Source organism: Pholcus phalangioides, unplaced genomic scaffold, assembly GCF_987345545.1.
Source record: "Pholcus phalangioides strain wild (caught in Gottingen) unplaced genomic scaffold, Ppha-v1.0 ptg000007l_1, whole genome shotgun sequence".
NCBI classification, from domain to species: Eukaryota; Metazoa; Arthropoda; class Arachnida; order Araneae; family Pholcidae; genus Pholcus; species Pholcus phalangioides.
In genome coordinates, this window is record NW_028301600.1 from 59,004,447 (window position 1) to 59,018,860 (window position 14,414).

Consider the following 14,414-nt stretch of genomic DNA (forward strand, 5'->3'; position numbering starts at 1 on the left):
CTTTTGGTCATCAGAGGCTTGATCGTCAGTGATTTTTACATTGCCTGATTCAAATCGTTTCTTAAACCTATGAAACCAACCTTTACTTGCATAAAATTCTTATGAAATAGACGTTTCACCAGCCCATTCCTTATGGAAGAGTAAAATTGTTTGCTTTTTCTATTATAATATTACAATCAATTGGAATACCTTTTTGTAGCAGTCTTTTACCTACAAAAAACAGCATTTTCTGTACGAGAAATGCATAGATCCCGTAGGCGCTGCATAGTTTCGACTGCTAAGCGTGCAGCTACAGCTGAACAAATTTCAGATTCCTTTTCCTTGATATATTTCACCGTAGATTCGTTGATTCCGTAATGGCGGACCACAGCAGGTATTGACTTACTTTCGCCAAATATAGTCAATATATCCAATTTTTCTTGTCAAGTTTTCACTTTACTTAGTGAAAACTTGCCTTAGAATGCCTTTTCAAAGCATTATCAGTAGCACTAGAAGAACGAGCCATCCTAAACACGCATAACTCAAATTTTGTAAGCAAAACACGTGAATGACGATTGCTGGAAGTCGTCAAAAAAAATTTTTAATAAAGGAAAAAAAACCGCGAATTATATACGGGGGGCCGACTGTATAGCTCCTTGAAATACCAGACTGGCTCTTTCGTTATCTTTGAGTGCAAATGTGACGTCAGTACTATCGCTTTAACCAAATGCTGTTCCCTATCCTGCTTTTTAACGATTTGGCTTTTTAACGTCGGAGGGCTCATTGGTAGTGTTTTCACTGCAAAAAAAAAAAAAAAGCCGTAGCGATATCAAAAATATCGCCAGAATCGTTGATGTTCAGTTCTCGATGTACTTCAAAATGCTGTGGACGATGAAATAGAAACAGCAAGTAATAAATAATTTTCATAAATTTCCCGCGGAACTTTTTTCATGCGCACGTGCTTAACTAAACCGAAAATGATTTATGTTTTGGGTTTTATGCTAATTTATCGCGTCTGAGGTATTCGCAGGGGGAGGAGGGGTGTAAGACATACAAAAATTAAGAAATATATATTTTGGCGAAAAAATTGAAATATCGAAAGAAAATACCTTTTTATATGCTATATTAACCAATTTCTGTTAATTTAAATGCTTTTTGAAGGGTGTTACTCAAAATTTCTCGGGAAGAAAATTTTTGTGCCCCCCGAAGCCTTTCGCGTCCCTCCAAAGGTCGATTCTGTGTACGCCCCTGATCATGTGTAGGAAAATGTAATTGAATAATCTGAATTAAAAACATTTTGTTTGTTTCTGTTAAAAAATTAGTAACTTTTGTTTTTCAATTTTGTGTGTACCGTCAATATTTCCACGGGTCGTACCGAATGTTTGTTATACTGGTTTTTTCTGTATCAGTAATTACGTTTCTTAGTTGTGTAAAAAAAAAATGAAATCAACAAATATTCATACAAAAAAAGTATTTTCTCCGTACACCAATGAGGAGCCTCATACTTATGAGATTTGCTATAATGATTTTCGATGGTGAATATCTAGACTGGTAATTTCATGTCAGATGGGGCAGCTGAACATCACCTGCCCCGGGGCTCATAATGCTCTTCAGACGGGGGAGGGGGGACTCGTTCATAAACTCGGTATTTTTTAAAATTTTTTACACATAAATTCAGTAGAAAATATGTGATTTTTCGGAAAATGCTAGCGCCTAAGTTGAAAAAAGATGTAGAGAGGGCGAACAAAATATGAGCGGAGTATTTCCGTATAGTTATCCTTAAAAATAGTGATATTCACCACTCTATTTCTTCTAAATTGATATCTGAGCGTTGGTTTTTATAATTATGAGATTTTTGCAAATTTTGAAGCCGTAGAGCCGATTTTTTTAATTAAAAAAACCAAACCGAATGAGAGTTTCTGCTCGATAACTCTCTGCTATATCAAACGCCCCACTATGTGTACTACGTTCTTTGCTTGTGACTATATTCTTATCCCGTTTCTCTCTCCTTTTCATTTTTTGCTTTACTAGCCGCCGCACTATGTTTTTAGCTCCAACAATCATGCCTCTTTCGAAATCTGTGAGGTCAGCCATAACGAAGTTTTAACGCCCCCAATATACATCGCATCCGAACGCTATCACTGCTATGACTAGACTGATGTGTGCACATTATCGCCCACTAAGTGGAACTCTTCCACACTAGAGGGCTGGCGTATACGACAGGTTCCCTCGAGTGTTGTTTTTTGCACAGGTGTTCACATTATTTTGTCCAACCCCTGTATATAGGTTCAAATAAAAATTGTACCCTCATATTAAGGTTCACCATACATCATCAGGGAAAATGCTGGAAATGGCAATCCTAAATTCAGGATATCAGTAATTGTAGTCAAAAGATGCAATTTACGGCAAGCTGGCCAATTACTGCAAAAATGGGTGAAGGGTGCGGGAAATAAAGGGCAGCTACAAATCGCAGCTAACAAAAATTTATTTGCGAAAAAAAACATTCAAATGACTAGATGACCATATTTCATTGAGAAAAATAAGGGGAACCGGGATCTCTTAAATACGGTAAAATAAGGGACATTGTCAATTGCCATCAAAACGATGCCATAAGTCGACAAAAAATTCCCTATTGTAGTTAAAATCGCTGAAAAATTGAGGAAAAAGACGTCGAGCCTAAGAAATATGCAAGATAAATATTTGTATATATACAGCTATAGTTATCATAAGTTATGAAAACGCCGTTTATTCACGATTTTAGTGAACATTACAAATTCAAGTAAGCAACGTTAAAAAAAACAGGATAAGTGTATAAAACAATTCGGAACAACTAAAAATACGGGAGTGTCCCGTAATATGGAACACGAGTGGTCCGTCGAATTGTTTCAGACATTTTACGGGTCTTTGGGTTAGAAAGGTTGAGAAACACTGAAGTAATGCATCATAAAATTTACGACTTATTTTCTTATATTTCCTCTTTAGATGTGCTTTGCCCCTTTTGCCTCCATCATTAGCTCAATACATTTCATGTTTAGATACATCCTTCAGTTAGTGAACTTGTGTAATTGCAGTTGGATTCTATTTTCAGTTTCAAGTTTTACTTATCCAAGAAATTTACCCCGACATAACCCCTTTCACAGAAAAGGATATATTGTATATGCAGCACAATAAAATATAATCAGTAAAATTTTAATTTATACGAAAAATTCCAATTAATATAACTTTTTAAAATTAGTTTGCTGTGCTTAGATTTACACAGATATTCGACCGAATACCTAAGCATTATTCGGCAGAACCGAATATTCGGCAAAAAGGCCAAATACCGAATAGCAGCAGAATATTCACTCCATCTCTACTTTTTATACGGACAACCTATGCTCGAAACCCAATTAGAAAGTTGTTGAACTGTCTCTCCTGAAGCCAACAAAAAAATTCCACATTTCTAAGTGCAATATCCGCAGAGGAAAATCGCGCTATTCAAGAGGCTATAGCGCAGCCAACAGATGATGGTGTGACGTCACAAAACTTGCGTTCGTGTGTGCGAAATATACTCTCGTGTGACCGAGGGTGGAAGCTGCTCGGAAACAGGTTTGACATCCAGCTTGAAACTCTGTCGTGTCCGTAGCCTTACGCATTTAATCGCCCCTTCCGACCACTGAGCTATAAGTAAACTTTCTGAAGAACTTTTAAAACTGAGCTTTCCTTATAGCTCAGTGCTTCTGACACATCGTCCTGGACCACAGAATCATTGCCTCCCATATTTTACGAGAATATAGGAGGTAGTTCGTGTGCGCGCGTTGCAAAAAATGTCACGGTGGACTCAACATAGGACCGCATCAGGACAACAGTACTTCATTGCTCTATAACGGTCCTTTACGACAGAGGTCTTCAACCTTTTTCTAGTTGCGAGCACTGCCTGTACCCACAATCAAAGGAACACCCTCACGGCAAGTTTAACATACGAATCCATGAAATGACGATTTCATTCCTTTAATGCAATTTCCCCAAGGTATTTAACTGGAACGTTGATCAAGTGCTCGCGAGCACGAAATCGCACACGAGCATTCTGGGTATTTCAAGGAGCACCGTAGTGCTCGCGAGCAACGGGTTGAAGAAGCCTGATTTACGATAATAGGAAAGCTTCCGTGAATTTGACTTCTTAGCAGAACTTATAAGCTATACAAAAACCGCAAAAGAACAACATCTAGGGGCCTTCCTCTTGCGGGGGGGGGGGGGGAAAGTGAGGCGCTATAAAAGACGAACTGTACCAACGAAGTGCCAGAAAACCCTCTAGACAACGGGGGCAGCGTTTCTCAAAAAGTGCGTCGCCAGCCTTTGTCAGGGGCTTCGTGACAAGCTAGAGATATTGATTTGTGTGCCGATTAATGCTTTGAAGTGATTCTTTTATATGGGAAAATATCTATCAAACTATTCTGGGGAGCCGCAGATAAACCGTGAATTAGCAAGACAGCCGCGGATGACAAAAGTTTAAGAACCACTGGGTTAAACCTTAAACGCTTTTTCAGTCCTACGGCAAAAGGAAATTTTACTTTTGTGAAATTTTAATAGACTTCCGGTAACTAATGCAACCGGTCTCGATTTTGGACCAACCGCTTACAAAGAACGCAAAGGGGTAAAGAGGCGTCTCGCGACAAAATTCTCACCCGTACACGACACAGTTTCGACGCCCCTCAGGCGTAGAAGTCCCACCAGTAAAACGATCCCGGAAACCGAAAACTCGCAGCTGTATTCTCAACTAGGTGAAGTGCATAAAAAATTAGTTTCCTTTGCAAAAATCATTCTATCATTCATAGTTTGAAGTTTGTTTCATTCATAGTTTGAAGTTTAAGTTTGAAGTTTTGGTGTTTAAACGACCTAAAGTTTTCTGTAATGATGTTTTATCTTTACTCCTCATTTGGCACCCCTTTTATAGTGGTACCTTGTGCAGCCGCACGGGTCACACAGCCCTAGAGCTGCTCCTGAGGAGGTGGTATACCTGCATGCTCAGAACTCCTGCTACCTAAGTTCAGGTTTGTTGCGGTACTCGTCTGACTTTTTCTTTTTTATCATCCAGTTGCGACCACAGTGTCACAGCTTTCTGCAATATACGATTCGGGAAGAGTGGCAAGAGTACTTTTTTTCATGTACCGACATCAGATGGATCCTCTCGAGCCACTGTCTGGTTCTTTCTCACAAATGGACACATTTGCTGTCCGTGTACATTTTCTGATTGGTTCCCCACTTCGAGGCGCAAACGGGAGCCGATCTCCCCGTTAAAAGGTCTCGTAACAGAGCAACAGGCCTACAACGGTACAAATATTCAATCATTACACTTCACTCACAATTTGGAGTATAGATGGTAGCACTGAAAATTCAGACGCAACACTAGATACGCACTCGGACTGTTAGGTACACACACTCACACCTTGTTCCAGACTGCCACGAAGATGGGCTGGAAGATACCTCGATAACGAAATAGGTCAGCACCTCCTAGAGATAGAAGGCCTCCGCACGCTGCTCGTGAGGTCAGAAAGTAGTCTATCCTCACTCAGAATATTTAGAGGAAGAAAATTCCGCTGCACGTGCCAGTATTATAGTTGGGCGGAAAAGAAACGATCGGGCTCAGAACTGGCGATTTCTATGCCCCATATCCATGCGGAACCCATTTTAAGAAAATAAAAATTTTTGGATGTGGCAAAATATCTTAGTACCTGCAGCTGTAAAAACACTGAGAAAAGGGGGTAGTGAAGGCTGATAGTTTTTACATCAATGGTTGCATTAAAGTGGTTAAACAATTAGAGGGCAGAAAATTTCCAATTATGTCACGGTATGTTGCTTCAGTGAATTATCCACTAATGATATGACTTTTCTTGGCAATTTTGTTGATTTCAAAAATAATTCCACTGCTGGAAAATTCATGGTAAAACAACGATTTTGAAAATATTCTTATACATCAGGCATCTTCAACCCGTTGCTCGTGAGCACTATGGTGCTCCCTGAACCACCCAAATTGCTCAATGCTTGTGTTCAATTTGGTGCTCACGAGCACTTGATCACTTCTCGATCACTCAAGCACTTAAACGTTCCAATTAAACACGTTATACAAATTGCATTCAAGGATTGAAATCACCCATATCTCATGCATTGGTATGTCAAACTTGCTGTAAGAGTGTGCTTTTTTTTTATGATGGGTACAGGCAGTGCTCGCAACTAGAAGAAGTTTGAAGACCTCTGCTACACATCATAGTTTCCTCTAACTTTTCTTCGATTCTCTTTCCTTTCATCGCCCCAACCCAACCCATAGGATTCTATACTAAACCCAGGAGCGATATTGCCCACTTTGGGAAACACTGTGATACATCCAAACCCCTTTTCCATTTTTGTAACACATTAAAAGGACATTTACCTAACTGTCCCACACATGGCCATCTTCCTCTCAGTTCTTTATGTATGATTATCTTTGGATATGTGTATGTTAAAAAATAGTTTGGGAGATTCTGTTATAACTTTTCACACAGTCTTTAGCTACTTTTGTGCTGCTGAATATGATGAGGTTCCACATTAGTTTTATATTTATATATTAATTGCATATTAGTAAAATGTCATACTTGAGATGCTGCTCTTCAATCATAACCATTAACCATTTATTTGAGAAAAAAAACATAGTTTTACACATATTCAGTGACTGTGCTCTACTGAAGACATCAACATTAATGCCAGTAGTTTAAATCAGCGGTTCTAAATCGGTGCTCTGCAGAGTACTTAGGGCTCCACACAGACTTCCCAGGGGCTCTTTGTCCACTCCAAGAACAATGAAATAAATCAGTAAATACATAAAAAAAGAGACAAAAGGGGCTTCTCGATATGAATTGATTCCAAAAAGGGGTCAGCAAGTGGAAAAGGTTGCGAACCTCTGGTTTAAAAGATGAACCTTTGAAATAAAATTAGTTCACTAAAAAATTACAAAATATGCATTTACAATGCAATATGTTTTCTTTCTGTTTTTAATGTAGAAACTTTTTCTGCAAAACAGCATTTAAAACTAAATACTTGAACAGCCATTATACTCACCACTATCCGATGAAGAACTCATGATGAACACTTGCAGGAAAGTTTCTCAACCTGAATGGTAAAAAAAAAAACCTGTATTTATTTCATCGCTCCAGAAAAAATAGATCAGTTTATAGCAGGGCCAATATACGAGATTTATGCACAAATAATCCATGATGTTTTTCCCTTTAGTGTTACCAGATTCAAAAACGGAGAAAGGGGGACACTTCTGTGTGCACACTCTTGGTAATGTAACTTTTCTTAATTTTTACAACAGATGGTGCCACTTTAGTGACCAAATAAACCAGCCACCCCAATAATTTTTCCCAACTAAAACAGAACTGCGAAAACAGAGAAAGAACAAATACTGATCCCTCACCCTTTGCTTATAATGAATTGTTGCCACCATCTGGTCAGTTTCACTGTTTTGTGGTCTTTTTCTGGAGCATGTGTGTGGCGATGTTTTCTTTTGCGAAGAATTTAGTCTTTTGCTACATTTATTGTATGGGCGGAGATACGAGGGAGTTGGGGGCTGCCCCCCCCCCCAGCATCAAAGGTGGAGTCATCTGATCTAATGTATATGTGTATATATGAATTGACATCATCATTGTCATGCCCCCAGACCTTTCAAGTCTATCTCCTCCTATGATTTATTAGCATTTCTGAAAGCTTTCATAACCTTATTAAGGGGCTGGCTGTTCCATGAAGCACAGGCTGTTTGCTACTTTGATGCTGACTTCCAGTCAGCTTGTGGTGATTATTGAAGGCACTTTGCAGTTTGCGTCGAACAAAGACATTTTATTACCTTTCTCCAGGTAGACACAGGCCGCCAGCTACATCTCCTCCAAGCTGTGTCAGTCTAATTCAAACCATGGAACAGCCCCTCTATATATAAGCTCTATCGTCAGAAGGTTTTCTTTTTCTTTCGGAAGCATTGATTTTCCTGCCAAAGGTGATTTGCCATAGGAATGAGCAATGTGCATTGTTTGCATCCTATTTTCTTTAATTCTGAATGGAAGAGGCAACACTCCCTCCCTCCCTACTTCAGTACATGACATTTGCTGTTGGTGAGCAAACAATGGTATTCTCAAATGTCGTTTCTCTGGATGTTATAGTTTTCTACTTCCAGAGCTGCTTTTCAGACTCTTTTTTTATATTATCTGGGGCAAGCTGGGCCATGATTGGATTGGAATAGCATGTGTCCTGCTTGGAGGCAACTTGGGTTCTTGTATTCTGGGAATTTTGATGGTGATTAGTCAAAGCATGTAAACACGTGAGGAAAAAAAAAACTCCAATGTCAATAAAGAGATATATGTTTCAGAGTAAAAAAAAAATTTCCCCAGAAAAAAAAAAAATGAAGAATAATTCTGGAAACCCGAAAAGGACATAAATGTGAATTTGTTCAGTTTTATTATTATTATTCTCATTAACATTTAAAAACAATCTTTATCATTTCGTTGCACCACCACCAGTTATTGCACACAGGGGCGAGGAGGGGTGGATATTTGCATGTTCACTTAACCCATTCATTGTTTCAGTCAAAGAAGAAAAAGGAAAAAGTTAGGATACAGTTTGGCTCCCGATTCTCATTTCCTTTGATCAACATTCTGAATAGACAGTTTAATATTTAGACTACTTTTTTTTAATATAGCTAGCTGTGTTATGGCTTGTATTCAACATAGGGAAAAATAATGTTGCGTCAATCACTACTTGGAAAAGCAGACTATTAAAACAATCTCATCTGACTTTTTGATTTTTTCAATCCTTTCATACTTATTTTATTTTTTGAAATGTCAGTGAGATATATTGAATGTATTTTAGAATGTAGATACAAAGTTTGAGAAAGCGACTCTGTTTTTACATTTAACAAATCAAGAGAATGAACAAACAACCAAGAATATGTTGTTACGTCAAGCTAAATATTTGTTTAAGACTAATACTGCAGTTCCAGCAGAAGAACAACTGTATTAAACTCAAAAGAGTAGGTCCTAGACTTTTTATACTTCCATAGAAAGATATATGTTTTTCATCTTGATTTCTGCTTTTAAGACCTTCTAGTCAATAAAACGGGTTCTACAAAGGTTCTATACATAAATTCATATCAGCAGGGTCACCAGATTCAAAAATTTAGAAATGAGGAGGAATGAGCGTGCACCCTTTTTAACCTCTTTTACATACTTTTACAATAGATGACATCACTATACCAACAAACAGCAACAACTGCTTTACAACGAAAACAATATGTTTTTATTATGCATACAGAGTATTTTTGGGGGTTGCATTTAAATTGGGGATTTTTTCAAGGAATTGTGCATCAGATGTTCTGTGTGTTTCACCTTTTTTTTCATTTTATAATAGAACAAGTGACCCTAGGGCTGTCTTAACTAATTAGCTTACCTGGATCTCTACAATAACGAATAAAGATCTGGTCTTATGATTTTGTAAAGTATGGAAATAGATAGGTTGGTATTTCCAGCCAGGTAAAAGGAACCTAGGAATAATTCTTTGCATAGGGCATTCTTTGCATATCTTATGATGATGTTGAGAAAGCCCTGGGAAATCTCATTCCAATGCATCACATTAGTGGTTATTAAGTGAACAATGCTATTGTCAGACTTTTTCATACAATAATGGGACACACAAGGTCATGGCTAGAAGAGCATCTTTTCAGCTTGGAGGAAACTTGGGAGTTCTGTTTTCTATGAATTTGGATGGTGATTGATTGAAACGTGTAAATATGTGGAAACAAAATCAAACACATTTTTATCAGTAGATTTATTTTTCTTCACAGAATAATTTTTTCCAAGAAATAAAAAAAGAAAGAAAATTCCAAAACCATGAAAATGAGGACAAAATGGAGAAATTTTAAAAACATATGAGGCAGCCTAGAATGACATCTGGTGGTAACCCTAATCATCACCTTTCAACTGATCTAAAAAATGACCAAGCAACTAGAAAATATTCTAATTATGGATAAAACCCTGATGAAAGATTTTCAAATCAAATTCTAAAGATGTCTCAAACTTGATTAAGCATTGATTGTTAAACATACAAAGAATTTTTTTAATCTTTTTAGTGTTTTTATTATTCTAATCTTTCTAGTATTTTATCTTTTTGCCATTTTTATATTTTTATCATTTTATCTTTTTGCCATTTTTATTTTTTTATCATTTTGATTTTTTCATTATTAAAATCTTTTTCTTCCTTGTACTTTAATCTTTTCAGTATTTCATCTTCTTTTCAATGTTCTTTTTTAAATATTTTTTATCTTTTTAAAATATTTTTTATCTTTTTAAAATATTTTTTATCTTTTTAGTTTTCTTCAAAGACCGAAAGTTTCTATTTTTTATAAAAATATATTTTAGCATTTTGAAAATCCACAAAAGAAATGTACGAAACATATATCCAAAAAGTAACACACATAAGACATACTGTACCTTGAAGGATTTGATTTTTCTAAATCATATTTTGCAATAAAATCAGAGAAAGTAAAAAGTACATAATATTCACAAATTTTTGTTGCATTCTCAAAAAAAATTAATTAGCATGCAAAAGTGCTAACTTCAATGTGAATTAAATACAAACACTATGCACAGTGTATATCTTTTTCTCTTCAATTGTACTGACATATATATATAAACAGATCTTAAGGGTTAGCTGGACGGTCATGACTTAGAAAAAAAGTCATAGCTGCAAAAAACATGGCAACAGGGCAACATCAAGATTTAGGAGTCTGGCAAAATTACAACCTCAATCGAATTTCTAATTTAAAAATCATGCCTATGTTTCCTTTACTGTGAAAAATTTTGTCTTTTTAATTAGCTTGGAAATTTGAATACACTGTGCATACATTTAATCTAGGAGTTGAGGGAGTAGGTCTGCTTTCAAAAACAGGTCATGGGCGTAGTAAGAATGTGGCTAGCTATTAAAATTTTACACACATTCTATTAGGAGAGAACGTGAAAGCTGTTTTTTATGACAGTTCAAAACTGGGTGGTTTTCAACATAATACGACAGTAGAAACCATGGGGGTTACTATTACTCCATTATAAGCATAGGCGGAGATAGACTTGGAAGTCTGGGGGGGGGGGCATGGTCATTATTGCTGAGGGGGCACAATGATGTTGATGTCAATTCATATATACACATACCGACTCCACCTTTAAAGCTGGGTGGGGGGGAGGGAATGCCCCCCGTATCTCCGCCCATGAAAGTAACTCCATAATACAGTGAAACCTCGTTTATACGCGTCGGTCAGTTATACGTCTGTCACATTTATACGACATTTGGTTTCGGTCGCAATTGGTTCCCATACATTTTAGTGTTAAATAATTCATTTACTCGAGGCGAGAGAGAGATAAATCTCACACACAATTATTCTACGTTTTCACTTCGACTCAAACCGGGTAAGAAGGGAAAAACGAACATCACGAAAGCCCCGCTCAAACTCAGAATTTTTTTAAATAACGTCATTTACATCCATCAAATACGCACATTTTTTGCATCAGAGGATGATGTCACTCTCGCCATCCATACGAAGGTTTTTAACAGCTGACTGATGCAAAGATATACTTTTAAAAAAGAGAGATAATTCAACTGCCTTGCTGGAATCAAAACCACGTCCTCTCACTAGGGTGGGCACCCTAGACCACTAGACTACAAAGGCAACGAATATCACAATCTTTCCTCAGATCTCGTGTGCACTGAACGGGACCATACATGGACGGGAGGACTTGATTCAGGCCAAAGCGCACAATTGCTGACACTGCCACCAGATGACAACTTATCCGAGGATGATGCCATTCTCCGCTATCCATACGAAGGTTTTTATCAGCTAGCTGATGCGAAGATACATTTTAAGGAAAGAGAGAAAATCGAACTCACGTCCTGTCACCAGGGCCGTCTTTAGAGCATCATGGGCAATCGGACCAAGTGATTTTTCTGAGATCCCACCTGGCAAATTCTCGAAAATTTTAACTAGTTCTCATTTTTGTGATGCTCGCATTCTCTTGAGGCCCCCGGAAACGTGCCCGGGTGGGCCCATGCGTTAAGACGTCACTGCCTCTCACTTGCCTGGTGAGTGCCGTAGACCAGTGGTTCTCAACCGGGGACCATGTGGCCCCCCTAGTGGTACTGGGATACTTCAAAGGGGCCACGGAAGAAAATGGAGAAAGGGCCATGACAGGTGGTTTGGAGGGCTGAGAAGAAAAATTAGGTGTGAAGAAATAAAGCTTTTAAAACTTAGTGACTACACTTACAGAATCCAACAAAACCACAGATAAAAACAGGGCCGTCTTAGGGCATGGACCTACCCGGACCTCACCGCCTACATTTTGCAGCAGGTTCGCTAGGATGCGGTTTTTCGTAGGCCCCCCGGCTAGATTTTTCATAGACCCTTCCTCTATATTAAATTTATAGTGTGATAAACAAAAAGTGATGAAAACTATATCAGGCCCCTGGTTGCAGCTCTGTCAGTCCCACTCTTGTGAGGGGTCATGCCCGGGGAGGGGGGTCGCATGTCCATAAGTGACCCCACCCCTCATGATATTTTGTATAGTACAATAAATTTTGAAAATAAATAGGAAATATGTAGGCTGTTTATTTCCAGCTAAGTATGGGATTACCAAAGCATCACTTTGCCTAGGGGCCAATAACGTTGAGACGGCCCTAAATAGAACTTGGACCAGCGGGGAGCTCAATAAATTCTAGGCCAGTGGTCTGGAGGCCAATCTTATTTGCAAAATTTTCGTTCAGTATAAATTCACTGAAAAAATCAATTCAATACGTATAAAGGATCTTGTTTCTAGATGAGGGTCGAAGACTCTGGGTAAGACAGGGGAGCCACGAGAAAAAAAATATGGTTCAAAGGGGGACCACGGACAAAAAAAAGTTAAGAAACACTGCCCTAGACCACTAGACTACTATATCTTCGCATCAGCTAGCTGTTAAAAACCTTTGTATGGATAGCGGAGAGTGACATCATCCTCGGATAAGTCGCCATCTGGCGGCCGTGTCAGCAATTGTGTGCTTTCCCCAGTAGCTCACCGAAATAGAACGATGTAGAGATTTCGATATCATTCGACGTCGTTTCCGATATCATTCGACGTCGTTTCCGATATCGTTCGACGTAGAACGAGTATACATTTGTCGACGTAGTTCGACATAGAGAAATTTGATTGTTTCAAAAGGGACTAATTATCGTACAAGATATTCTTCATCGAAAAGAAATGTTGTAAAAATCAGAGTAAAACTATTTTAGAGAAAAAAAGAAGATATTTTGGCTTTTATTGAGTGAATACATCTCTACTATATCGTCCAACGTTCGGTTAGGTATCGTACCGGTATCGGTACGATACCTAACGATATCGTTGTGTATCGGGGTTTGGCCTGAATTAGGTCCGACAGTCCATGTACGGTCCCGCTCAATGCACACGAGATCTGAGGAAAGATTGTGATATTCGTTGCCTTTGTAGTCTAGTGGTCTAGGGTGCCCACCCTAGTGAGAGGACGTGGGTTCGATTCCTCGCAAGGGCAGGTGAATTTTCTCTCTTTACTAAAAATATATCTTCGCATCAGCCAGCTGTTGAAAACCTTCATATGGAGAGTGACATCATCCTCGGATAAGTCGACACATGGTGGCAGTATCAGCATTTTTGCCCTTTGGTCTGAATTAGGTCCAACCGTCCACGTAAGGTCCCGTTCAGTGCCCACGGGCTCTGAGGAAAGATTGAGATATTCGTTGCATTTGTTCTAGTTTAGGGGTGTAGGGCACTCATCAGGCAAGTGAGAGGACGTAGGTTCGATTCCCCGCAAGGGCAGTTCAGTTTTCTCTTTTTCCTAAAAATATATCTTCGCATCAGCCAGCTGTTAAAACCTTCGCAATTTTTGTATGAAGTGAAAACGCGTTGCTGCAACAGTTCTCTTGGATTGCGATTGAATTAAGCAGGTCTATCGGTGTTTGCTTGCATATTGTCACCACAAAAGCTATAAATTTTAGGGTGATTGTTGTCGTATTTATTGCTTGTTTCTGAGAATACGCAGACGAGGCGACCCTTCCCCCCTCCCAAAAAAAAACCGGGTTACAATTGTTATGACGGCCGTATGTCTTTTTGAGAATTTTTCTCCTAATGTTTTCAGCGTTATTCCTAAAGCGTAAGAAATTCCATTGTAAGCCTTCAGAGGATACAGGTCCGCTGATTAGAGACACATACGGTATACATACACAGAACGTTCTTTTTTGATCATTTCCTGTATAATTTTTTTTCGTTGTGGTGCTTTGCTTGCTTACTGTGTCAAATCCGCCGTTCGTAATGTCAATAAAACAAAAAAAAAGGTTTCTCTAAAAGAAACTGGAAATTCGGTAGAATTCGACAAGAATTTTAAAT

The 14,414-nt window shown here is 38.4% G+C and overlaps 1 protein-coding gene across 1 annotated transcript in view; it reads right to left on the reverse strand.

The window, feature by feature from the left end:
• LOC149085556 (protein Fe65 homolog) overlaps positions 1–10,677 on the reverse strand; it is an 85,673-nt gene extending 74,996 nt beyond the window's left edge. Inside the window, exons 1-2 of the mRNA XM_089233625.1 lie at positions 10,467–10,677; positions 7,051–7,101 (exon numbers count right to left, since the gene is read on the reverse strand). Coding sequence (XP_089089751.1) covers positions 7,051–7,072 — 22 coding nt within the window. The 5' untranslated portion in view covers positions 7,073–7,101; positions 10,467–10,677. The remainder of the gene's footprint in view (positions 1–7,050; positions 7,102–10,466) is intronic.
• Between the last annotated feature and the right edge of the window lie 3,737 nt (positions 10,678–14,414).